Source organism: Gambusia affinis, linkage group LG05 (assembly GCF_019740435.1).
Source record: "Gambusia affinis linkage group LG05, SWU_Gaff_1.0, whole genome shotgun sequence".
Taxonomy (NCBI): Eukaryota; Metazoa; Chordata; class Actinopteri; order Cyprinodontiformes; family Poeciliidae; genus Gambusia; species Gambusia affinis.
The window spans coordinates 10512113-10539604 of record NC_057872.1 but is presented as its reverse complement, the minus strand read 5'-3'; the positions used below and the strand labels follow the sequence as shown (position 1 = coordinate 10539604).

General features: G+C 35.8%; 1 protein-coding gene across 1 annotated transcript in view; it reads right to left on the bottom strand.

Annotated features, from left to right (window-relative positions):
- The window catches only part of dnah5 (dynein, axonemal, heavy chain 5), an 80924-nt gene that overhangs the window by 23480 nt on the left and 29952 nt on the right, over positions 1-27492 (bottom strand). Inside the window, exons 40-66 of the mRNA XM_044117191.1 lie at positions 26104-26174; positions 24452-24559; positions 24153-24340; positions 22070-22264; positions 21699-21833; positions 21420-21527; positions 20804-20957; positions 20313-20459; positions 19783-20024; positions 19048-19224; positions 17151-17355; positions 16768-16910; positions 15624-15758; positions 15334-15456; positions 15024-15237; positions 14634-14857; positions 13812-14010; positions 13538-13710; positions 12247-12377; positions 10772-10925; positions 9828-10095; positions 8904-9027; positions 8360-8467; positions 7583-7697; positions 6751-6927; positions 3936-4139; positions 3477-3656 (exon numbers count right to left, since the gene is read on the bottom strand). Coding sequence (XP_043973126.1) covers positions 3477-3656; positions 3936-4139; positions 6751-6927; positions 7583-7697; positions 8360-8467; positions 8904-9027; positions 9828-10095; positions 10772-10925; positions 12247-12377; positions 13538-13710; positions 13812-14010; positions 14634-14857; positions 15024-15237; positions 15334-15456; positions 15624-15758; positions 16768-16910; positions 17151-17355; positions 19048-19224; positions 19783-20024; positions 20313-20459; positions 20804-20957; positions 21420-21527; positions 21699-21833; positions 22070-22264; positions 24153-24340; positions 24452-24559; positions 26104-26174 — 4402 coding nt within the window. The remainder of the gene's footprint in view (positions 1-3476; positions 3657-3935; positions 4140-6750; positions 6928-7582; positions 7698-8359; positions 8468-8903; positions 9028-9827; positions 10096-10771; positions 10926-12246; positions 12378-13537; positions 13711-13811; positions 14011-14633; positions 14858-15023; positions 15238-15333; positions 15457-15623; positions 15759-16767; positions 16911-17150; positions 17356-19047; positions 19225-19782; positions 20025-20312; positions 20460-20803; positions 20958-21419; positions 21528-21698; positions 21834-22069; positions 22265-24152; positions 24341-24451; positions 24560-26103; positions 26175-27492) is intronic.

The following is a 27492-nucleotide window of genomic DNA, read 5'->3' as shown; positions in this document are numbered from 1 at the left end:
CTAAAAATAAGGCCACTATTACCTAGTAACAGAGAAGAAGAGATGCAAAGGACATTCAGATGAAAGAACAGAGCAAATAAAATATTTAATCAAGTCAAAAATTTGCATGTACACTTTTAAAGTTTTAAAATAATTAAAAGAATTTTTCTCAAAACCAGTTCTTACAAGGACAAACTAAAAAAAGGAAAAAAAAAAACTGAGACTGAGAAAGGATGCATGAATCTTTTTATAGAACAAAGCCAAGGTTGGTGGAAAGTGGCCTCCAGCAGCACAGCAAGTAAGCCTCCTTCAGGATATTTCTTATTGCTACATTTAACTCTTAAGAGAAATAGAGACCTCTGCAAACTCTTGCTCTAGTGTACTATGTGCAGGAAGGTTAAGTAAAATAAACATTTTTGCCTAACTTTATTAACAACAATTACCATACTTACAACCTATATATTGTCATCTGAAACTATTATTTTCAGAATACTGACACTTTTTTTAGGCTCCAACTGTTTAGTTTGAACATAATTCACTGCTATATCTTGTGGATTATATGAGAATGATCAATACAGCATCTATATGAGAAATGACCACATTTACATCTGTTATTTCCTGCAAATGGCTTAAAATTATTTCCTTATTGCACTTTATCAAATGAAGTAAAAGCTGTTTATGTAGATGGAAATGGTCACTTCCCTTAAAATCAAACCTTATATTTATGAGTTGCAGCCAACATTCTTGCATAAGTGAGTTAAAAAGGACTCATATTAGAACTGATGTGTTTTTCATGCCATTTTTTTTTTTTTTTTCATTTTGGTTAGCCATAATATTTGTATTATATTTTTTATGATACTTAAAGACTGGTTTCATGTTCATAAAAATTTTGTTTCCAAACTCTAATATAGTTTAAATACATCTGAAATTGCAGTTTAGCGGTGTCTTAATAAAAAGGTGTTTTTCAGGTTTTGCTGACCGTCTTTATATCCTGCGCAGCCCCAGGTTGCTCTTTCAAATCTCACACTGAGTAGTCAAAAAGACTTTGGCCCAGCTGATATTATTCATGCAGATGAGGGGTGACAGTGGCCTCAAGAATAATAATACTAAAACGCACTGACAGTGTTCATCCACGTTTCCTTCAAACCTGTGCTGACCACCAAAGGATATTCAATTTCTTCTTGTGTCATCAATTTTTCCTTGATTTTGAATCAGAAATTCTGTCTTGTCCCAATTTCTAGGAAACCTAACTTAAGACAGCAGTCCAGAGTACACGTCAGGTTTTCAGGACATATTTAAAAGTATGCAAAAAAAAAAAAAAAAAAAAGAAAAGGGTATTTGATATACAAGTCAAAAATAAATTTAAAAAAAGACAAAGACAAAAGTGGCTAAATTATTCCTCTGCTGACGTGATGCAACCTGCACCTGAATGATGGCACAAATTATTTTAATGTCTCCATAACACACAAACCCTGCCGGGTTTCAATATATTCCACTTTTTTTAGGTTGAGCCAGCAGAGGATGAAATCAACACCAAATCAACCTTAATGTATTCTATGCACCACGAAGTCAGACAACCACAGCCTAAAGTTTTTTCGTCTTACCAGCCTCAGAATAAAACAAAATCAGGACAATGAATGTTTAAACACAAAGATGGCACAGACAGAAAGAGTCTCACATACTGTGAAGGAAACCATAACATTGCACATTGCATAGGGGAGTATGTATTGAGTCGTGATTAAATTATTGTGAGTGTGGATAACTTTCTGTGTACCTTTTTTTTTATAGCCACAGTCTGTCCCTCATAGTAGAATAAATAATATTATAATAGTTTAATAATGGTATTGAAAAAAAAAGGGTAAGCGAACAGAATTTGCCCAGCCTTCAAAATATATCAACAAGGCAAAAGCTAAATGTTTTTCTTGAGTAAGGTTCTTGATATCAACAAGAACCTCCTTTCTACGTGTTTATTCGTTAATCATGTGTCCTGTTTCCTGCTGTACTCTGCTGCTGATTGTGGTTTTATCACACTGCTTCTGATAAAAATAGAAGACCACCAGGGAGTTTGGCTCAGTGGGATTTCTGTATAAAATCACAGTTAAAGCACTTGGCGGAAACATCTGTTAATTGGTGATTTAAGCTAGATAGGTTGGCATAGTCACTTGGATGAACACACAAGTCAGTCAGTGTATCTAATTGTGTTATGTAGGAAGCAAGAGTTAGGAGTTAGAAATTAAAAGTATCTGAGCAACAATTGTGGTTTTCTCATTCATGGGTGGTATTTGGCGCTCCGACTGCCCGGTCAAGCACTGTAGTGGTCTGTGTGTGTTTACCTGTAGGTTGTTGCATACAGTTACTTTTTACTGAAAGTAACTGTGTGCAACATGTCACTGGTATGCTTCATCTGACGTTTTAGACGTGAGGAATAAAGTGTCTGATTCACTGTTAAGTGAGAGAATATAAAAGGTTTTTGAAATTTCTAAAAGGCCAACATGATCTGGTACCATCATGATAAAAATAGGGGTTTTTATGCACTTCAAGATTTTGTTGAGTTTCGCAGCAACACGTGCACCGTCGCTATTGATAAGTTGAACAACGTGAACCTAGAGGCGACTGATGAGTTAAAAGACACAAATACGGTCATTTTTAAGCAAAGCTGAACATGTCTCATCAATCTCCCTATAACTATTTGAAGAAGGTTCTGAACCCACGCTTGACTGATAAAGGCCTTGCTTTGATGTAATAATGTGCAGACTTTGTCAGGCCTAATGTGTCAGTTTTAGTTCTATCCATTTCAATCATGTTTAGTTGTGTGGATAACATTAACATCTAAATGGAGTCCTTATGGACTCATAAATAATACATACAAAATACAATTCATATGAGTGCATTGAAATGTTGGTCTTAATTTTAGCATTTTAAGTGATCACTTTAATGGAAACAAATTCCTTTTACTTTGGAGTTACAGCGATGGCTGAAATGAATCCTATTTGGTTTTATATAGTATTTGATGCCATGATGTTTGACATTCAACTCAATATTCAGGCCTTTGTGTTTATAAATATCTAAATAAGTGCTTCATTTACTTTATTTTTCATTCCCATAATTTCTCTTTCTGAGAAGGACATCTTAAAAGTTTTATTACCCAGACTGATTGCACCCCAGATTGTAGAGTATAAATAAATCATGAAATTGTGTGGTTTATGTAGCCTGAGGTTTTCCTGTGCAAAATGAAAACAAAAACAAAAAGAAAACCTTTTGCTGCATTGTAGTTACGTCTTATTCATAGAATGCCTAAAACATTGCCCAAGGAGCATCAGTCCAGCTGTTCAGTGAATACATTCTTAGGAAAGTATTCACCATTTGATGAATTTTAGGAGGTTACCTAAACCTCCTAAAATTGTAGTGAAGTCTGCTTTTTAAGACGTTGTTTTGTCTGCAGATACAGTTTGAATTTCTGCAGCATTAATAAATGTGATTTACCTCACATACATTACCTTCAAGGGTAAAACTTCCTTGTTGATGGAGAAGAAAGAGGCCATGGCTTTAGTCCAGGAGGCGAGGCCAGCAACATTACCACACACTCTCTTGGCTGTTTCAATGTTGTAGTCAGGCATATCAAAATAGGGCTGCAGGAGCTCCACTGTTTCTTCATTAATGGTGTCTTTGGGGAATTGCTTCAAAAGAAACAAAGATGATAAAAAAAAAATAAAAAATGGAGGTGGGATATTATGATGTAGGATGGTTTTGTTTGGGACAGAAAAAGAATCTGGACCTTCTGTCTGTTTATAACAAGAAAAGTAAAAGACAGAACCGAAAACAGAATACATGATTCATTAAACCCACAACTTTATCTCTAAAATAAATGGTTTTGCAATTCATCTGAGCAAATTTTACGTTTTCTTTTTTTTTGTTTGTTTTTTTTACATCTACACAATGTAATTTTAAAAGTGCACCTGCAAGCTGCCTAGGAAGTTTCCAGCTGTCATGAGTTTTAGAGACTCCTGCCAGGAGGGAGTGATGCAGTTTTTCTCCAAATCGATCTTCACACTATTGACCCTCCTATGGAAGAGGAGCAGCACACAATCCATGATGCGCATGATGAGGTGGGGAGGCCGTCCAAGTGTTCGTACAGTGGCGATATCTGATGGCTTGATTGTCTATGTTTGAAAAGATAAAGGAAACATCCAATATTTGTTTTTATATAAACGGGGCAGAAAAAGATGGATAACATTTCTATTTTCTAAGCAGTCAATTGTTCAATGCAAAAAAGTATGTTGCACTGTTTTTTTTTTTATTTGCTAGGAGGCTATTTAAGATGTGTCAGAGTAGTTATTGGTACTCATTGTGCAGAGTGGAAAACAAAAAAATGGGGACAGAGCTAGGATGAATGGTTAAGTTTGTCAAAAAGAGATCGCAGAAAATATAAAGAACATTATGATTTGTATTGCACCCTTTGCAAAGGGTTGTCACTTTGTGAATTCAATGTCGTTGTAAATCCATTGTTTCCTTATTCAACAATTAATTAGAAAATTATTTGCAATTTTTTTCAATTAAAAAAAAAAAATAAATAAATAAGGAGCAGATTGGCATAGCACATTGGTGGGAAATCCCCTACCCAGACGGAGCATGTATAATCACAACGTAACTCTAGTTTCCAGACCAACAACTTTAGACACTTGGCACATCAAGTTCTAAAGAGAATCAAGTGACACCCCGATGCAAAAAGAGCTAGTACAGAAAAATTACCATGTATACATCATGCACAAATTAGCACAGAAATCTACAGCCCTTAATCCACTTTATTCACTTTCCTGCCATAAACTGCATAAACAAACATGGAAGAATTCATGAGTTGCTCCTTAATTGACACTAATTTGACTCATATTCTCTTCAAAGCATGTCTTTGGGACATTTTTCATTCCCTAATCTAAACCTGCTTGATTACTTGTAAAGAAAAAAAAAAAAAAAACATCCTTAAAAAGCATCATAACACAAACTGGTCACAATAAAAACCAATAAGAAACACAAATTTAATGCAGTACGACTGAAACTTATCCTCACTTGCAGTTCTTACTACAATGTAAAGGCACTTAAATTAATGGTGCTTCCCTATATCATCTGGTAATGTATCTGCATTTAAATGAGCTTTAATAGTTCATACTGTTATAAAATGTAGCCAATTTAGGGCTCACTATGCTTGATGTTCCGTCAGGATAATGGCTTTCTCTTAACGTGACAGGAATGAGGAGGAATTCATGAAGTTGGACCCGAATGCAGATAATGATCCAAAAACAGAATAAATAAGTCAAAAAAACAATATGAAAACACATTGACAAATGAAGGAAGCATCATCACAGCCAAAAGACAGACTCAACCTATTCAAAAACGTTAATGATGGGGTTTTAAAGAGGAACCTGGGTAAACTCCAGAAGAGCTACAAAAAAAAAAAAAAAAGAAAAACATGTGATACATCTTTCTACAACAACTCTCATCAACATCATAAGGTATGATAGATCAGACATTTTATTCTTGGGATATTTACAGTTTTTTCTGACCATTACATGAAATAACCTATGTTTTAGAATGTGATGTATTGTGGCTTATGCGTATTTCGTAAATTTTAAAACCTGGTGCAACGCAGAATCTTTTTCTTCTCTCCCCCTTTAAATAAATCACTATAATTGCAGGGGGTTTTTTTATTATTATTTCTATACATTTCATAAATTGCAGTGGAGGTAATTATTAGTTTGGATGTTTTAGCCAAATTCTTTACTCAAAACTTTCAAAGCACAACACTCTTTTGATAACACAACTTAACCTCTCTATCTTATTCTCTTGACAGTTTCTTCAGCATCTTCAAGTGAAAGCAACATATGATTTCCCAACACAAACTTTCAGGCACAGTAGGGAATCTACTCAGAAGTGCTACTCAAAAACAACTATCGTAAAAAAAAATGTTTTTCTACATTACATCTTTGAGCTCCCTATAACATACAACTGATATATTGGCGAAACACTGAGGTCTAGTCACTGCCACTTAGAAAGTGCATAGGCTTAATCTTAAGACTAGGCAGAAATGGAATGAAATCAAATATTGCAGAAATAAACAAGTGGGCAGAGATTTACTACACTGGAAAACACATTTGTCTATAAAAAGCTGTTGTTCCAACAGAATATACAGCTCATGGCAATAGTTATCTTGAAAGGAAACGGTTTGAAGTTTTTTTTGTCATTTTCATTTCCTTGGAAGAGCACATGTCTTGCTCATTTATTTATTTTTGCCAGGGAACAAGCCTCAAATTTTATACACCGACTTGCATTGGGATTTGCAGGACTATGGCATCGATGATTAATACCCAAGAGTCTCATCTGTTTTATTTGATGCAACATGCCACACTTAGTTCAGGCATTCATAAATGTCAGATGCTTTATTATTAAGAACAATGTGGGGTGTGGGGGGGAATAACACCGTAATAATGTGTGAGTACTATCATCTTCTATGATTACCAGGTAATTTTCTATTGTGCAGCTCTTTGGTTCCAAAACAAATAATCATTATCTTCAACTGTTTTGTGGTGCATGGTAGCACAGTTTGCAGGCTGAAACTAATCTGCGTTAGCATTTAGAACAATTTGAGTCTGTGGACTTTATTCACATACACAAAAACAAAATTAAATCAGTCCTCTCAAAAAAAAAAAAAAAGAACACAAAAGCTGAGGTAAAACCTGATAATTGCATATTGAATATTAACGGTTATGAGTGCCACACCTGTAGTGCAGCCTCTGCCTCCTCCAGAGCTGGCCGTGCAGCTTCCAGCTTTTCCTCAGCAATGGCCTTGTCAGCTGAAATGCTGTCCACAATGGCTTGAGCCTTGTCCTTCACTTTCTGGACTTCGACCTTTACCCGCTCTGCCGCCTGGGCTTTTACTGTCACCTCTTTGAGAACCTGGAAGAAAAATCGGTCGTGTCCATGAGTATCGCAGTGTTCACTTTTTACCACACAGCAGGGTGATGCAAGCTAAGACACAAATCAACCCATCCTGATTAAACATGGATTGCTGCACACTTTTCAGCAGAATCCTGTCACACAAAAACTTTAATCTTAGAGCATACTCTTAAATGTCTGCATTTCCTGTCAGAGGTTTACATCTGTTGTAACTGGTGCCCTCTTCTAATTTTAAAAATTCATTCAAGTTTTATGTGGCACCAGTTTTCCAACATGGAAAAAGATCTTGTTAAAAAGCTAAATATTTAAAAGCTAAATAACATAATTTTTATCAGATGATGAGATTAGGTAGATTTCTGACTGGGACTCTATGTTATGCTGAAGTGATTTTTTTGAAAATATTATTTAATATTAAAAAAAACCCAAGAGAGAGACAAAAACAACACTCGGTTTTTTTTCCCCCCCATTAACACAGACAAATATTTTGGATTTTATCACTGATAATGAATGCATATACACATAGAATATAAACAGTACATATTTATTTAAAAAATGGAAATTAATTCATAGGTTGTCTTTCAGTTGTCAGAAAAAAGACCTCTTTGAGAACCTAAAACAGAAACCACTCAGATGTAAGCAAAACAAATCTGCTTACCGTATCGGCCTTGTCATTGGCAACCTGTAGCTCTTTTTCTTTCACCTCCAGCTCCTTGCTCAGAGCTGCTACTGATTCTGACGCCTCTTTCAGCTTTTTGAGGCCAGTGTTCATCCTAAACAGTAAACACAGTCATTCAGGTTTCATGTAAACACTGAAGATTTGTGGCATGGGGGTTAAGGTGGTATGGATGGAAGCCCATCTGGATAAATCTGAAATTCAGGACAAATGACTAATCTTTAGTTGTATAGTTTTAGGGTGCCCCAAATGACTTCCTGTTTGAATCAATCTCTGTTTAGCACCAAGTAATTGAAATACTTGCGCATTACAGAGATATTTCATCTTTTGGGTCATGTAGCTCCCTTCAGCAGCTTCCAATAAATCTCAGAGGTTCTAGGGTAAATAATTGTTAAAGAAAAGACTTTATGTTGCTTTCAGGTGTGGAATTTCTTTTAGTACTTGATGCACTTCGTTTGGTTTTCAAATGAAAGTAAACATGAAATAAGATCTGGTAAATGAGCATGATTTACCAGAGACAAATTAATTTCTAACCCACAATCTGACCCTATGGTGTTGAATATTAAACTGGAAATGCTTGCAGTCTGAAATAAGCTGCATATTAGTTTACGTATGACTACAGTAGTGAAATAAGTTATAACTGAATTATGATACAGGTAAAAAAGAATTGTTACTGTTTGAGGTAATACATAGGTCATATTTGTTATTATGCATGGGGGCTTTATTAACACCATATTTAATTTATCCTTTACTCTTTACCTATTGGCCAGTGTCTGGACTTCAGACCTCTTCTCCTTATAGATCGTCTTGTAGCCTTGAACGAAGGACAGGTAGGACTTTGGTGTGACATGGGTGGATCGCCGGTATCTAGGTTCAGTTAAGATAGAATAAATTGATGACATTGTAGGAACTCACAAATCTCCAAATTTTAATTTACCTATTAAGCATCTTCTTCAACTTGAATGCATAGCAAAAACAAAAACTAGCATACAATACTATCTCTTAAGAAAAAGCTCAATTGAAAGTCAAAAATTACAGTCATCTCTTCATGCACTCTAAAGTTTACTATTTGGGAGAAAAGAGTAGAATAACAAAATTATTGTTGTATGCTTATCTGATATTAAAAATTTTTTGAACATTTACAAGAGACCAAAAGCGAAGACAAATGAAATCAGTGAGAGGCAAATATTTTAAAAGCATTTTGTAAGTGTATTACTTAATGTAAGTTTTTGTATGCTTAATGTGCTTTTTTAGGTCATGTAAGGTTCCAAGCTTAAACATCCAGAGTGTTGAAATACTGTACCTCTGAAAATACTCCACACACTTTTCTGCAACACCATCCTGGAAGGAGCCCATGCACTGGACTACCTCCTGTTTGATCTGCTGTGAGCACTCAATATCATATGCAGACAGGAAGTGCTCTGAAACTGAACGGCAGAATGCACATGGAAAAAAAAAAGAAGTGTGAATCAGTCAGAATAAAACATGAGACGGAATAATCCAAGCTGACATGCCTACACATAACTGCAGCTCTAAAATTCAAACTTCAAGACGGGCTGCAATGATTTTCAATTATTGACTTTTTCCCATCGTTTGACATATCAGCAGAGCTGGATTTGTGAATGAGTCAACAATTTACAGAAAGAAGATTTAAAATGTGGCACTCCGTTTTCGGTTTCTTTAAAATGTTGGTGTAATTGGTTGTAGTCATTCCCCAAAGCTCTCAAAATTTTCTGTTTTTAATGCATCTTAGTTTTGGTGGTAAGGATCAATGAGACATCAGTTTGCTAATATCCAGTGTAATCTTTAGTCTGATCTTAAAATGCTTCTAAAGGCTGACAGTCAAACTCCAACTCTGTGATTCAAGCACTCTTTTGAACTTTACAGACTTCACCTTCACTTTACTTACACTGTCCCCATAAACTTCAGTTTCTTTTAGAAATTTTATTTATTTACCATTTTATGCCATTGGTGGTACTGGTTCATTCTGTTTGAAAATGATAGGCTCCTGCGTAGAGACTACGTTAAATTCTGAAAAATAAATATTGACGAGTGGTCCAAATATTTATAAAGCTTTGACATAAGGTCAAAGCTCAGTAAGTTTTAGAAATCATAAAAATACCAGCATGTTCAAGGCAGTGAATACAATGAAACACTATGTATAACAAATGCTACCAATAAATGACATCAATTCACACCATAATGAGACGTCGCCCTTGTGATGTACCTGCAACAAGTGCATCTTTTGGCCAGCGGCTAAACCAGTCCATGGTGCAGCCAGATATCAGTGCAGGGAACTTCAATGCCCTGTTACGAAACTTTTCTCCAACGGGCGAAAAGCACAAAACAACATGGAGATTGTGACGGACCCGTGACATGAAGTACTCGTACAGGTTTTCATTGGTCAGTGGTCGCTTTGGAAACTCTCGCCGCATAACAGGAATGAGATCACTGAGGATTTCATCCATCTCATCGCGAGCAAACAAATTGGACACCTAAAGATAAAAATACACTTGTTTTGTTAAATTTGCAATGATGCGAGTTCATAAGAGAGTTACATGTCTCTACTGCAGAATTGCACTAATTGTTCATCCAATTTTAAAACAATTCATGTGCATGAAAATTGGCATCTTCTGTTTTGACTAAAAATTAGGATAATGTATCCACATTGTCAAAGCAAATTATTGTTTCCATTTTACCTCCAAAAAGCAAGATTGTTTTAATTTTAAAAAATCGATAGATTGGACAGTGTAATTCCAAAATGACATGCTAATTTCAAGCATTATGTCCACAATATTTTTCCATTTAGTTTCTTATCTCCCAAGAATCAGTGCAAGACAGTCTACTCTCCACAAAACACAAATCTGTTATTGACAAACTGTGCCCAGTCACAATGCCTCCTATTTCTCGGTTCCCACTTCAATTTGCCTCCCCTGTTAAAGCAACTGCTGCTCAAATTGTAATTCAGAAAAGGAGGCAGAGAAAGAGTCAAAGAAAAGAGGAAGGGGGAAAATAAGGAGCATCGTAACTCAACAAAGTTATGAACAGGAATCAAATGAGCAGTACAGAAGATACAAAAAAAAAAGCTATTTAAAATAATGGAAAAGTCCTGTTGGAAAAATTATTGGAGGTGAAGAAAAACATTGAGCATTTCATATTTGTGATTCTAACCTCTCCAGATGATAAGACATTGTTCATGTACTCCAGATAGGACTCATCTTTGATTTCATTGTCTGTAAAGATGAAGCTGACACCTTTTCCCTGCTGACCAGCTGTTCTGTACAAGTTTTTTAGATCATCCAGCAAGTTAGTGGTGTTATAGGAGCTGCAACATTTAAGCAAATGCAAAATATTTGTTAGTCAAACTTTCAGAGGACCGGGCTTGCAGCAGACTTCTTCAAATTAATTTTATATAAACACATTTCAGCCTTTATTACTAGTTGGTTGTCCATGCGTTAGGGACTACTGGAGTAAACTTTGTTGCTTGCAAAAAATATTTATCTACTGGTTCATAAACAAGCACCAGGAGTGATTAGCGAAAGCATGGCACTTCTTTCTATTCAGTTTGTGACACAGACAATTAATTTAGACATTTAGAAAAATCTTGAAAAAATACCTAATGTAGAAAAAAGTTGTACTTTCCAAATACTTCTTACACAGAAAATGTAACCATTTTACTAGTTTGGAATTTACAAAGTAGCGCAGAGAAAAACAAGATGATATTTGTGATAATTGATGATAATTGTTGTACTTACTGTTATGTATTTAATACATTTATTGACACGATATGTAAATACATTTTGCATTTACATAATTATTAACTTAATTTGTGTTGCTGAGTTCATTTTAACTTCTTTTTTGTCAAAGTATAACCCTTTGTTGGTGGGTGAGTGGGAGAACCACAAGTGTTTCTTTAACGTATCCTTATATATAACAAATTCGAAAGAGAAGCGGACTTTATAATTAACATGAGTGCAAAACATCAATGCCATGGCATTAAACTGTCTGCCACTCAAAGCTGTCACAAGAAATAATCAAGAACAAACTGTTCTGAAGAATTAAAAAGAGTCAAAATTTAAAGATGCAAACAGCTAAACAAATTTTCCATTTAAATCAAATTTTCCTTTACCAGACTAAATAATGGGTCAAATGTGTTGTATGCTAGAGAAAGATGTAAGCAGAAGAAAATAAATAAAGTAAACATGCAGCTGAAGTGCTTGTTTCCCCTGGAGATACTTTGGCAAGAGGAGAAAAAAAGGCTCATTCATATTAATAGCGACCACCAAACCCAGTTAGAGACTTAGCCAGAGGGAAATATGATGACCACAAGTGCCCACAGGGAACATGTGGGCACTTTGACAGCCACAGAGAGTGAGATAAAAATAATAAAAATTTTATTGAGAACAGAAAAACTAAGCAAAAAGTTAATAAAATAGAAGGTTGTTCTTTTTCTCATAAATAAGTTCTAACAGCAGAACGATAAGGGCTGCAAAGAGCTACAATAAATAACTAGATTTCAATTGTTCTTATCATGACTCGAAAGCAAAATTCAGAGGATACACCAGACTAAACAAACTTTTTAACTTTCTCATGACACAGATCTTGGAAAGGAATATCAAAATTGTGATAATGAGTGCAAGGATTACCGTGTGAGGGTTATCTGGAAGGTTTTGTATCCAGCTATGAATGAGGCCAGTCTGATCAGGCTCTGTTTGCCAGAGCCTCCAACACCCACTAACAAGGCATTACCTCCTGGTGTCCGAATTATTCTTGATACCTGCACGCATAAAACATACGTAAACATGCAAAAGAAAGATGACATGCAAGTAAAGTCATATTCAATAAGTTAAAATATGATTGATGAGTTCATTTATTTCAGTAACTCAATTCACTCAGTGAAATGCATTCCACACAGACTATTTGAGAAATTCTTCCTGTAATTGGAAAAATATAATTATTATATTGCAACTAATGAAAACAAAGACATTTTAATTTCTCAGGAGATTATAAGATTACTTCAGACCAAACTCTTTTTTATTACAGGAATGTGGGGTTAAAGACAGTATGTCTAATACCAGAACACATATTGCAGTCTTCAAAAGGTATTTTCATTCTGACAAACATCCCTGATCAGTATGCATATTCTAATTTATTGAACATGATTGTATAACAGATGGGTAAAGATGTATTGAGAAATTGGATGCTTAGTCCATATATGAGATTCTCTAGGAAATTTGTAGCACCGGTGAAACATTCAAAAATGTAAAATAAACAAAAGAGAAAACAAAAAAATAAGAAAGAAAGGGTAAAGGTAATTAGCTTTTCAACAGACATGGCTTTGCTATGCATTGAAAATGCCACTTAAGCAAGAAGAGAGACAAAAGTGGGTAACAAGAAAGCCAAATTTATTACAGCAAAATAGCTTTGCTTGATTCTTTAAGCTTTTAACTTGCATGTCATGAACATGCTACATTTATTTATTTGTGCTATACAAATAAAGTTTGATTGATTGATTGATTGATTTAAAAATCTGAGAGTTGGGGAAAGTTTCTATAATCTCTAGGATATTTACAGTTGTACTGCTCATTTCATTTATAAGGGTTGGCTATTTACTCATGCTAATCCCTAATATGTAATTTCAGACATCAGCAATGATTTTGTCTTAAAGTAAATAAAGGAAAATTAAATAAATAAAGGGAATTTATGTTAAACTGTTTAACGGGTCTTACATCAAACTTGTTCCTAATATAAATAACTAACCTTTGTATACAACACAGAGTTCCTTATTGTAGCTATAAATTAGCCTTCAAGTAAAATATACAAGTGTAAATGATCCTGTAGGGGTCACATTTTGATAGTGTTTGAAACTGTGGAAAAAAAAAAAAAAGCAATGATCTATTTGTGACTATGTTCACCACATAACAGTTGATAATGTACCTTGATCAGATGTATCATCGCATCCTGAAAGAAGACCATGTCCATACCGGTACCCCTGATGCTCTCATTATAATGACACAGGAACATATTTAGGCGCTCCTTTAAACTCTCAAATGACTCAATAGGCTCATACACTTTGGGTAAATCAAAGTCTGAGTCTTCTGGTTCCTCCCCTGTGAGAAAATTGTTTCACAATAATACAATTAAATGTCAAAGAGGGAATATGGGAAGCATCCACTAGAAAATATGGCAAGTTTTCCTGCTTCATGAGTACCTGTAGCTTCTGGTGCATCTCTTAAGAAGTCAACAAAGTATCCGTCTACTCCAAAATCCACCGTATTCCTGAACTCCTCCCCCAACTCGTCTCCCACCAGCTTCGCCAGAGCTTGGTCAAACCACTCCACATCGTCAGGCATTGTGAATCTATCAGCTATCACACGTTTGCACTCATGCTTCCACAGAGCCAGCAACACCTGGGAAATCATTGTTTTCCAAGACGACAGAAGGTTAGCAAAGATTACAAATGCAAAATAAAAGGAGCAAAGTCAAACTGGGACATGTCTTTGAAAGGAAAGAACTGCTGTAGTCCAAAATGAGTTTGTATATTAACTTAGAAACAAGTACCAGCCCCTATATGCTGGTTGGCTTGTTTTGTTGACTGAATGTTATGAGTGTTACCCTAGAGCAATCTGAGATTGACTAGGAGCCACAGCAGGGATGTAGGACAGTCTGAGCGAGAGTATAAATTTGACTGTGTTCAATTATTCAGGAAGGCCACATACTAATGTAGAGTGGGCCACCTCAGCAAGAACTGAATTTTAAATGCAGATATTTTTTTCCTATTTCATCCATCTCTACCAAGAAACGCTCATATGTCTCTTCAGTATTGTGAATATTTCATCTAATAATATATCATGCCGTTATACTGCCACTCTATATCTTTAGAGGGGATTTAAATACTTATTTTCCACAGACTTCTGAATAAATCAAAGCTCTGCACAGGGGTATGATGAATATACTTTACATCTAAACATGCTATAAAAATCAAGTTATTAAAAAGAACAGCCAGGAAGACACAACATAAAATCCTCCTCACCTGGACCGAGCTGACTACCTCTGCAGTAGTTGTAAGCATCCCTTGCCATATCCTGGACAGGTCTCTCAGATTGAAGATGTAGTGAAACTTTGCAGGAGTCGGAAGCATCTTAAGCTTTGTGATCTGCCAGAGACGTCGGGTTAGAGACACTAAGCGACGCACAGTGCTCTGAACCTCTTTGCTGAACTCTCGCTGAGTGCAGAAGTAGCCCTCGCCAATCACACCTGTGCAATAAGGGAACCAATTGTGGTGTTATTATACATTCTTATCAAAGATACAGGTTGTAGAATGTGTTAGACCAGTTTATTACGGTGTCAAAAAAAACTCTAAACATAAATCAACAGCATTTTGAAATAACATCTCTGATGCTTTTCACACCGTTATACTAACCAAATATCTTATCTATGGAGGCATTGGAGGGAAGTGTGCAGTTAAAGACAGAGAACTGTCTTTTCAGCCTCTGTGGAATGTCATTGCGCCCTCCTCCTGGATGAATCATGGCTGCCAGGAACTGGACGTCAACAATATTGGTGAACTCTCCTGGCTTCTCCAGGTTGAAGAAGCCATTCTGCTCCATCAGCTGTCTGACAATCTCATTGGTCACCTAGGTACAAAAAAGCAAAGAGGATATTATTACAAATTCTAACTTTATAATCATGAAGATTAAATGTTTGGATAGAGCCACTTCAGGACTGCTAACCTGGTCTCCCCATTCATTGATGACAGGCATGTTGATATCATCTATAAAGATTGACATTTTCTTTCCAGCAGGAGGACCATAGGTCGTCCCCATCCTCTTGTCCACAAAGCTCTCAACCGTTCTCTACAAAATAAGCCAAGGTTACTAGGGAATGCTACTAAAGATGAAAACAAAATGAAGGTGAGTGCTGACACAGAAGCAAAGTTATTTTATTCTAGAAAATTAAAACGTAATGAAGCAGGTAGTTATATTTCTATTAAGCTGCTGAAGACTATTTTGGATGTTTTTACCTGGAACATGAGAGGTGTAGTAGCAGAAGAGAAGTTGAGACATTTTCCAATGTGGCTCTCGGCGTCATACATTGACATGTAGCCTTTGATCATCACAGTCTTGGCTGTTCCTTGCTCTCCAATCAGCAAAACAGCCTTTGAAAACATTTGCATTTGAAATTAGTTCCAAGTCCCCGTAAGGGAAACATCTCAATAAGAACATAAAACAATGCAAATGATGTGGAGAAGAGGCATTTACTGTCTGTTTTCACTGAGTAAACAATTGTTTAATTTGATGACTCTGTCCTGATGTCCGTTTTGATACAGTGAGCTACTGCACAAAGCAGACATGGTTTTCATGGGTTTGACTTGTAATTTATGTTTCACATATTAAAGTCAAATGTTCTAGTTACTTCTATCCTCTCCTGAGGACATTAGCATAAGCTCAATGTGCTCAGGAACAGATAAAAACATGCATTGGTTTGTAGAAATTTTCTATTAAAATGAGGCTGAGTTCTAAAATTAAAGAGAAAAATTAATCTACTCCTGAGGTGTTTAGTTACAAACACACCCAGAGGGAAGAAAAACAACAATCCAAATGAAGAATTAATTGTTTCTAATAAAATCACAGTTGATACAGTTGTTGGCATCTCTGCTTTTAATATTTTATTTAGCTATCTATTGGAAACAGAGCAGCACATAGTCCTCTTTTATGACATATTGTGAATGTTGTATCATATAGAAAATTTTTATTTATCCAGTCTCTCTAGATTTTAGGCTTCACTGTGCCCTCTTCTCTTCTTTAATATTTATTCAGTTTTCCCCCAGCTGAATAAATGTCAAATTTGTGATTTGATCTTTCCACACTTTTCAGAATAATTAAGCTGTTCTGTGTCTCTATTTTAAGGTTTTCACACATCTTCAGCAGGGGTGCCAATAAATGTGGTTCACACTGCTTGTGCTAAACATTTCTGCCCACAGTTGTCTCTTCATCTTGTATCATCAAAAATAAACGGGGAAAAAAAAAAAAAAAAAACATATGCTGATGTATGAACAGCCCACAGACAAAAAGATTGCATCTGATATTTCAGATTAGTCTTCAGGTGAAAGCTCGTTGCACACAGACATTTATTGTTTCTCTTTTTTTTTTCATTTTTCTTTTTACCTTGCCCTGCTTTGCAATAGTCTGAATCAGGAAGTCTGTTCTAACATTGTCGACATTGGGGACCAAAATAGAGCTGTACTCTGGGGTGATTTCAGACGGATAAAAGTATTCTTCAACCCTGGTGTTCCAGTGGACCCAGTGACCTGGAAAGGCATACATTTTTAGAGAGAAATGATATGTGAAAATAACCACATACATTTTAAATACATCTTCTAGACATGCAATTTTATCATTTGGGACTGTAAGTTCTTGATAACTTACAGAAAAATAAAACAAAACAGAATGTCAAACCTATTTTCTAACCACTGTAAAAAAAATAAAAATAACTTCTTGTGTTTTTTCTGACATCTGATCCCAATATGTGTTTATACTTGTATAATTACCTTCGGTTGTGACATAGTAGTCAAACATGGTGTTGTCACTGGGTGAAGGAATGTCTGGCAAATTTAAACAGATACTGTCATGTCCTCTGAGCCAGGCCTCCATCTTCCTTCTGTCCTCCAGCTCAAGTAAAGCCCCACAGCTCCACATGAGGGCAAAGACGTAAAGTCGCTCCAGGTGCTCCAAAGGTAACTCACCACAGTGTTCCTGAATAGTGAAAATGTTCTTGAAAAAAGTTGCACAAGTGACTTTCACTTCAAAAAGGTTAAAATTGTAAAATAAAAAAAAGAGGCCAAATAGGTTGGTTTTGTCTGTATTTTTTACTCTTAAGTTTTCTACAGTTTGTTGTGTTTTAAACTTCTTTTACCATGAATTTTATTCATTTGCTTTACTTATCAGTCCTATTCCAAATAGTTCCTAATATAAAGACATTAAGTACAAGAATGCTGGTTAACTGCCTAATTTAAAATGAAGTACTGAAATGTCCCTCAGTTTGTTTGCTGCATTTCATGTCAGTGAGAAACGAAGCAATCACTTGACTGTGAAAAATGTTTGATTCATTTGCAAACATTTCACTGACGGTGAAAAGCTAAAAAGTGATGACGCCTTAAAATTAAGGTACAATCATATCTCATTAATTGAGAAAAACATGTTAAGCAAATGGCAGAAATACACTTCATGCATTGGTTAGTGATAGTGCACTGCTCGATTGTAAAAAGGAGTCCAAAACAAAAATGGAATGGAAAACAGGTTTAAAAAAAGCAAACAAGCCACTGCCATCTGGTGATTGAACTACAGGAAAGCAATACAGAAATGGCACAGGTTTCTGTTTTAGTTTAGACAAAAATTGAGCCATTTATGTTAATCATTTGTGCTAAACAAAGTGGAAATCTATAATGTAGAGCTAAGAGTGCCCTCGGGATTATGGCTGGTAAACACAAGCCTTATGTTAATTTGATAATGAAAATAAATCCTTATCGAGTGTGCCATACTGGTTTTTATTAAGGAATTGCTACATTTTCTGACATTACTGCTCAATATAAATCTAAATATGGGTTGTTAAGCATATGATTAATTTAAGTTTTGCTGAAAGATGGTCATCTAGGGCAACAGGTAAATTCGAGCTGAGTGATTTCTCCAAGGATTTTCCCAAAACGAACAAATGGCAGAGAATCAACAAATTTTTATATATATATTTTTTTCTCCCCTCCAGGGGGTCTTTTGTGGGCTCTAGTGTCCCTTATATGAAAGTAGGCCGACAGGAAATGGGGAAGGAGTGGGGGGAAGCCATGCAGCAAATATCGCCGGGTCCGGGAATCGAACCTCTGACGGCCACGTCGAGGACTCAAGGTCTCCGAACATGAGTCACACTATCGCCTACGCCACCACAACACAACCCAGAATCAACTACTTTTTAAGGTGAACTTAAGAAGCTTATCTTGTTTTCTGTTTTCTCTTACCAAAATGTAAAAAAATAATAATTCTACCCACTATTCCTGCATGAAGATAAGTATGGTTTTCGTCACATTTTCTATTAGGTTTGTGTTAAAAATGTTTGATCTTAGTTTCATCACATTGGAACATTCAGTAATGAAGATGTTGTTTGCCTGAGTATTGCCACTTCTGCAGATATTTCATCATAGATTCTCAGATCTGTGGTTTGACATAATCTTCTCTCTCAAGTCCTCAGGCAGTTCTGTCCCACTTGTGGTTTATCGTTTTATTCCTAAAAAAAGTTGAATTTCTTTCTTTTATTTTGCTTCCGACTGCTTGAAGATTATCTTTACTACAAGTTAAAGATCTAACTGTGGTTAGATGTTTCTGTGGCTTAGCTGTTAAACTTGAACAGAAATAATAAAAAAAAAAAATTATATTGTTATATTTTAAAATGTATATTACCTTTGAGGGTATAAGTCCCTGCAGCATGTTTATGCATTGCATGATGACAAAGGCCTCCAACATTTCCATCTTGAACTCCAATGACTGCAAGCTAAAGCGGTATAGCTCAGAGAAGGAAGTAGAGAACAGTTTTCTCAATACCGTTGCCTCCTGCGGAGAGCGTTTCTTCAACCAACCCTGGTAGCAGTAAACACATAGATGTGAGTGGTTGACATAGTAGGAATTTGAAAACTGTTATTCATATTAGTTCAAAAATGTCAGTGTATACACTTTGGATAAATGTGTCCTTAACTGTTTATAAAACTTTGCCTGATTTTATTTTTGTGCCAAAATTTAAAAAGTGCAGCTCCAAAAGCTGGTTTGTATAAGCCCAGAACCAGCACTCCAATGGCCAATTTGGATACAACTTTCATCTTTTAGGTAAACGCTCTGGCCCGGAACCTGTTTGGCCTTCAGAATTGCCTTAGTTATTTGTGATACAGATTCTATAAAGAATCAGAAAACATTCCTGAGTGATTTTGATCTATATTGACATGACAGCATCAAGCAGTTGCAGCACATTTGTTGACAGCATCTCCATGGTGTGAAATTTGTGTTGTAACATGTGGCTATTTGAGCTACAATTGCCTTTCTATCATCTTAAAACTCTGATATTTCTTATCTGAAATTCTACAATCATTCGGCAGAAGGAGTTTAAATTGCTTTAGAAAATACAATTCTAGATAAATAAGTTACCTCCAGAATTGGACTCCAGCTGAGAACAGAGGAGCTCATGAACACCATGCCATTACGTGACACAGTGGCTGGAGAAGCATTGTCAATGTTATGTGGCTCAAAAACCACCTTACAGTTGGGTGCCATTGGTATACGGTCTCCATTTGCCAATGTCAGAGTTTTGTTGTCGTCCAAAACAGAGTTTAAGTTTTCAATCCAAATGGCATCAACAGGTCCGTCTAGTACAATCCAAATGTGCTCTCCTAAAAGAGAAATATGTGCTTGTGTGAAAACATAAATAAAATGTTTCATCTATTCAAAAACAAAATATCTGAGGGGCCCCAAAACCTATGGGATCTGGTGTACTACCCTGGTACGTTCAGCCCTGCAGGTTAATTTAATTTATTTTAGGTTTTTCTTTTCTTGGACAATTTAATACACTATCAAAGGATCTTGGGGTACAAGGAGCAACATGGTGTTGGGCTCCTCAACAATTTCTGAACTTCAATAAGTGAAATAAATTTTGCATGTCATTGTCAAACTTTTCTGACCTTTTTTCGCTCTCAAAGTTTTCCTCCAAAGTGTAGAAAAGATCCCATCAGTCCAGTCATTTGTGGCTACATCCAGTCTTCCAAACATCTGAGGCGCAGTGATGGCTTTGGGGTTCATACGCATTTCTCTGTGCGGTTGACCACACTCTGCACGAAGAACATGTTGACCAATTACCTTTCTGTAGTTATAAAGCGCTGATGGTTTCCTATATGCTAAATTTTTAAGTAACAGTTTTTTTGGGTCTCTATACAATTCAACTCATTCAGCACTTCAACATGGCAATTGATACTTCAAGTTACATGAATATTTTGGAAATTTCCAAAAGAGGTTCCGTTAAAATTTTAAGAAAAGCTAACATGAGCCATATTTTGGATACAACTGGATTAAGTGTGACATCAAAGAATGAAAAATGATGGCAGAAAAAAGTGAAAACACATAAAAACAATCAAAAACCTTATCAGGAAACCAGTACAGTGTTGCAAAATCTCACCTGTCATAGCTTTCATCAGGGTATGTATACAGGTGGTTTTTCCAGCTCCGCTTGGTCCAAGGGCCATCATACCATGTCGAACTCTCTGGGTCTCAAACAGCTGAATAACCTTTAGCTTCCAGGGAGAATGGCAAATCAAACCTTCATCTTCGACCTGGAGGAGCAAAAAGTAATCAATAACTTAAACTGCATATAGATAACTTGTTTTAGATGATAGCATTATCATTTACTATTGTATTCAAACAATAGGAACAGCGCCAAATACTGTAATCCAGGAAATACACAAATGAAAAGGGGACATTTTCAGACTTAACATTTTATTGTATCTCTAAATGTTTTCCCCTGTACTTAGTTTTGTGAAGAGACTAAATTCCTTGACACTTGGCACCATTAGTATCACTTTGGTTACTGTAGTGTTTTGAAGCCCTTAAGAATGACATGAGAAGTACAGTTGTGTTACAATTCACTCAGCCTCTTTATTTCTCTTGCCTTTAGTTTCCTTGTTCAATGTCTTGTTTTACAATCCCCTTATTCCTTTAATACCTATCTCAACTCTTTCCTTTAACGATGTTACTTCTCAGTGCCTAGAGACAAAGTTGTTGCTTTGCCCTCCTACCTGTTTGTCAATGGCATCTTCTAGGTCAGGGTAACCCACTTTATCAAGCTTGATGCCAGGAAAGAGGTCTTCAATCAAGCTCAGAAATAGGGGCTCATCTTCATCAATCTAAAAAAAAAAAAAAAAACATTAACTCATGCACATTTACTCAACAACAAATATTTATGTTTTGTTCATGAAAAAAACTATTTTCTTAAGTTTTGTTCTCCAATGTTGTTCAAATAAAAAAATAACATGTTTCAGCTACTAAAATATTCACTGATTTCTTTCCAAACTGACCAGTTTGGATAGGTTCATGTCTCTCAGAACCCTCATGACAATGGTGGACTCTGTGTCAGTGGGGTTTGCCCGCTTGGCTGCTCCCAGTGTGCGAAGGACTGACAGGATGTTACGTAGGCCAAAGTCATAGTGAACCTGAGCAATGACAAAAAACGGCTGTTATACAGAACAGATGTTAATTATACCCATGAATAATAGTACCTTCAAAATTTTAAGCAGTTTCTATACTCTGTCAAGATCTTTTACATGTGATCTTTCTTGGAAATGGCAAAATATTATGAATTAGCCAAAGATAACTAATATTGACACATATGACAAACGTTATATGAAGTCTTTCTTTCACCTTTGGCACGGCTTGTACAACGTTTTACCTGTTTCGAAAGCTGCTCTTCACACAACTTGTAAAGTGTGAAGAATTTGCGAGCCAACTCCATGTTGTCTATAAATCCACAACTGGCCAGTTTTACTCTAATAATGATCTGGCGGTCAGGAACCATCATGGCTACAGATCGGAAGTTGATTTTTAGGTTTTCTGGAAGCTCCTGGCGACCTGCATAACCTGGGTTCTAGTTATACAGAACAAAAAGAAGCCATAATCCAAGAGTGACTAATGTTACATACATGGATATACAATAAAATATGTAAATTTCAGATCCTTTTGGTAAAGACACCTAAAAACATAACTGTATGCATATAGGAACAATACAAGCATCAAAATAGGGAGTTTAATACTTACATATTGAATGACCTTCTGAGTCTAGCAATGCATTTTACCATTTATAAACAACCCTTCAAAATGATTGGGCCCTTGGTAAAGATATTCAAAAAAATCTTCAAATAAACTATTCTTTCATTGCAATAGCATGTTCTCCCAATAAAAAAAGCCCAAAATTATTCTCTATTAACAAATTGTTGAGCTTTTGCTTTTACCTCTCTTGCCATTCTCCTCACTGTACAAGACACCACGTAGGTCACTGTTCCCATTATCTTAAACTTTTTAATTAATAATCTGACAAAGTTTGTTAAGGAGCAACTGTCTTATGACTTGCCCAAAATTGAATGGCATGTGCTCTTCCCTTTCCCATTTTGAACATATACTAAGAGAAATTGCCCTACATTTCAGGTTCGTAGTGTAAATCAAAAACTCTTTAACAAAATTAAAGCATAAATTCTGAAATGGTTCAGCTATAATTATAAGATTTATTAGTGGTCCCACCTGCTGTGGTTTATAACAATAACAAAAACGTACTCAAGAGAATGGATATGTGCCATTTTTCAAATGGAGCTTGAGTGACTGCAATCAATTTTGAAGTTACTTTACAGTTTTAGGCACATATTTATCCAAACCACTAGTAAATGTGGAGAGCTCCATATATAACAACACAATGTCTTCATCATAGAGCTTATGTAATCAAGGATGAAGTTAAAGCTTTTGAATCTTGGAAATTCAGCTTCTTCTAGCTAGTGCTCTGGCTTTTATTCCCAAAGGACACATCTTAAAGCATCTTTTTTTACATAACTTGTCTTTGATTATTGCGCGCACGCACACACACACACCCACCCACGCACACACAGAGAGAGAGAGCAAGAAAGAAAGAGCAAGGAAGATATAAAGTTATCTTTAACTACACTACTGCTGCTATGTTTATCTAATTAAAATGTTTTGAATCTGCAAAGAAATGGTGGACTCTGTTTAAATATGACAGAAGCTAAGACACATTTCAGTCTACTCATTTCTCATTCAGTCCCTCAGTTTGTTATAGATTGTATGATTTCAATGGAAGGCCATACCTCCAGGGTGGAATAAAATTTTAATTTATGTTGTTAATTCAGCTTTTAAGTTATGGAATTGTTTAATTCTGTCCAACCATGAAACAAGGGGATATATTTTCTTGCTTTACTTTTATTGTCTAAATGTCTTCAGCAAGATCCATAAAACAAGGCTTGAATTTCCAATTTAATTTCTACACAGACTGTAGTTATGAGAATCAACTGAAGACATATATCACAAAACATTCCTCATTTTGCGAGGGAAGTATGAAATATGTTCTAACTTCACATTCCCTCAACCAATTAAAAGGTCAATTATTATGGAGAGTAATACCCATGACAATTCTCTGGAAATGCTAACAATAAGAAGTTATGGTAGCAATTTATAGCATTATTATTTGGTTTCATGTCTTACTCTCTGTCCTCCCATAAAGAACCACAGCTTGCCTTAGGGAGAGAGTTCAGCAGAAAAGATCTGCCTGGACTGCAAAACAGAGCATGATCAATACCGAGCTGGACATTGATAATATCAGACAGATTGAAAAGGACGAAAAAAAGTTAGGTTGAGTAAGCCTGAACACTATAGGAAATTTACTCACTGATCTTTTTCAGTTGACTTGCCAGATAATGCCTTGTTGAACTGAGTTACAATGGATCGCTAACGAGTATGGTAGATTTACCTACCATGGTAAGGAAGATGCCAAACTCAGGATTCATGTCAACATTGTCTCCATCAGTGAAGACAAAGTTTTTGCGGCGCTCTTTTTTGCATGTAAGAACTATTGCAATCTGCTGGGCTGCCACCGACAGAACTGGGAGGTCAATGCGGTTAAATTCATCAAAACATCCCCAAGAACCAGACTGAGCCAGTCCTAGAAATAACACAGAGCTTAGTCATTCTATTATTATTATTATAAGTAATCTGTAAAAATCAATCTGGAAACCTAACTATTACATGCATTATTCAGCTTTATAACATTTACCCTTGAATATTCTTCCCAAGCCTCTGAAATCCATCTGGTCAGAGCAATTGAAGACCACAACATATTTGCCCAGACACCGACCCATGTCCTTTATGGTCTCAGTCTTACCTAATATGAAAAAATAAAATAAACTTCCAAAAATTAAACATACTAGACAGGTTCACAAGTATTTATACACCTTGACATGATTCACGTTTTGTGAATTTACCACCACAAACTTCAATGTATTTTATTGTTTTGTGTGCTCAACCAACTCAAAGCTGAGCAAAAGAGTGGTGATGTTTTTACAAATCGTTTGCCTGAAAAGGTTTAATTTTCAAAAAACTGGAAAAGATGGCAAAAGAAAGCAGTTTCGTGTCATTTTAATGTCTTGATTGTTTCGTTGCGTGATTACCCTCTGTGTATTTAATCTCACCTGTGATCCTTGTTTCTCGTCGGGTCCTTGTCTAATCTGTCTTACCCTCTAGTTTGTCAAGCCGTCTTCTCTTTCGTCAAGTCTGTTGTCAGTATGGTTTTTTGATAGTAACCAGTTGCTACCAGTTGTGAGCCTTAGCCTTCCGCTCATTCTGTGCTGCCTGGACTTTTGGATTACTTGTGGACTATTCATCATTAAATCATCACTTCTATCATTTCAACCTGGGTCCACAGTGTCTTCCTCACCATCTCTAGTACCACAAATCATGACATTCTGCACTATATATATATATATCAAGAACAGAAAGTCTCTTCTGCCAGAGGTCAAATCTCTCTTTTTGATCTCAGTTCCCTGCTCTGCTGTCTTTAACAAGTTTGAGCTTGCGACATTACAAATCATTGTTGATCATTTCAAGCCCACACAGCCTCCGAACAATACTGTCCCTAACTGACTAATTAAAAAGGTTTTACTCACAATTGCAACTCTGATTCTCAAACTGGTAAATTAGTTTACTGTAGGGCGTGGTCCCTAGGGATTTCAAATATGCAGCAATAGAGAAATAAACTAAATCCTACAGCTCTTACTAACTACAGGCCTATTTCCAAATTACCTTTTCTTTTGAAAGTTCTTCAAACAAATAGTGCAGTCAATTAATGGGCTTTCTGAAGAGAATAATTGTTTTTCTCCACTACTTTATTGCTGGATTGTCTACTACGTATTTTTCGTGATGCAGTTTATTTGCTCTGTTCTCCAAATAACCGCTGAGGTCTTCACAGAGGAAGGGGGGCTGGTGTCCATGTCCAGTAGTCATTGGGCGGGAGGTGAGGTGTAACCTGGACGGGTGACTAGTCCATCGCAATAATACAATGAATAGAACATATTCCTATGTATGTATCTCTATATTTTCTAAATATTCTATATTTCTCTGTATGTATGTATACTTACATCTGTGTGTATCTTTTTTTTTTTTTTTCACAGATTAGATGCGTTTTGCTTTTTAACCTATTACAGCACCACGTATATAGGTTAGTACCCTGCATGGCTCAGAAACATTTTTTGCAAGCTAAAGAAAATCTGAAACTATAAATTATCACAAAAGGTTAGCTACTTTTTTCTATTTCTTCATATATTACTAAAACTTTCTTAAGAATAATAAACTGATAACACGTTGTGCAGGCTAGATCTTTGTATTTATCACAGTGCCATGTCTGTAACCATGCTGTTGTTTCAGTCTTACCTGTGCCTGCAGGACCAGCAGGAGCTCCACCCATGCTCATACCAAGAGCCTGAGCTAAGGTGATGTAACATCTGAGCAAAAATAGGCAAACACAATATACAAGTTTTAATTTTACTGGTAAAGAAAGCTTTTACGATCAAAAGATAATGCATACTTAAACACTTTTTTCTCTTCACTTTGGTTAAAATCACTCAAATAATGATCCTCCACAGGAATGCTAATGCCGAATATTTGCCAAAAGATAATTACAATGGACTACAAATGATATTTAGAAATATATTTTGTAAAACTGCATAAAACATTATCTTCTTATCCAAACCTCTTTTCTCCAATTATAAACTTATCTTTATAAACCAAAGGAGTTGGAGGGAAAATCAAGAACAGGGAGATGATGTTGAAAACCAAACAGTGGCTGTCACAGTGGGCAAAACATCAGAGCAGAACACTAATGGGGGAAATTAATAAGATACTGGCCAAGGCAATAAAATTAAGTACCAGAAGAAAGAAACGCATCAGAGATGCTTTGGTGCTTCCAGCCATGAGGCCCTTGTGTCACTTCTTCAGAGAGCTACTGTCGGATGTCTGCTTGTAGTTCCCTTTATGCTGCTGTCCTTTCACATCTTTGTCTCATTGTCATGTCTCATGTTTCTTTCTGCGCCTCCTTACATTTCTCTCCGACTGTCTTCTCTCCCGCTGTGCTTTTGGTAGTTAGTCTAGTGCTTGTTGATGCATTACCGCCTCCCCTGCTTGGTCTAATTGCTTTCCTCTCTCTCTCTCTGTCAGTCACCTTGTTTGTCTGTGACAGGGGTGATGATCATAGTAAAAGAATGCCCCACAGTACTTTCTAATTCATTTCACAGGTTTTCTCATTTTTAAATGGTTCAACATTTAAAATGTTTAAATGGTTGTAAATATTACATCACTCTTAAAACATCTGGGAAGTTTGTTTCTTTTCCCCTGATCTGTCCAAAATGATAAGTGCTTTTAGCACCACACCAAAGGTCAAACTTTTTAATTTCTGTTAACATCACTGATCGGCTGGCATTTTCTATACAAATATGTTTGCCCCCTTGACAAAGACATGTAAAAAACCTCCAGATAAATAAATAACCTATTGGAGTGGAATAATCTCTCAATGAAAATTAAACAAAACTCTAACCTTTAATTTGAAAACAGTTATTCAGTGGAGGAAATATATATATATATATATATATATATATATATATATATATATATATATATATATATATATATATATTCTTTGCTCCCTCAAATGCTTTATTGTCGTCTGGTTACCCCCTAGTAACATGGTAGAAGGTTGATTTTCTGAGTTAGCCATGAGTTTCTATCTTTATTCTTTTCTTAAACTTTTCTCTCAGTAATTGTTTT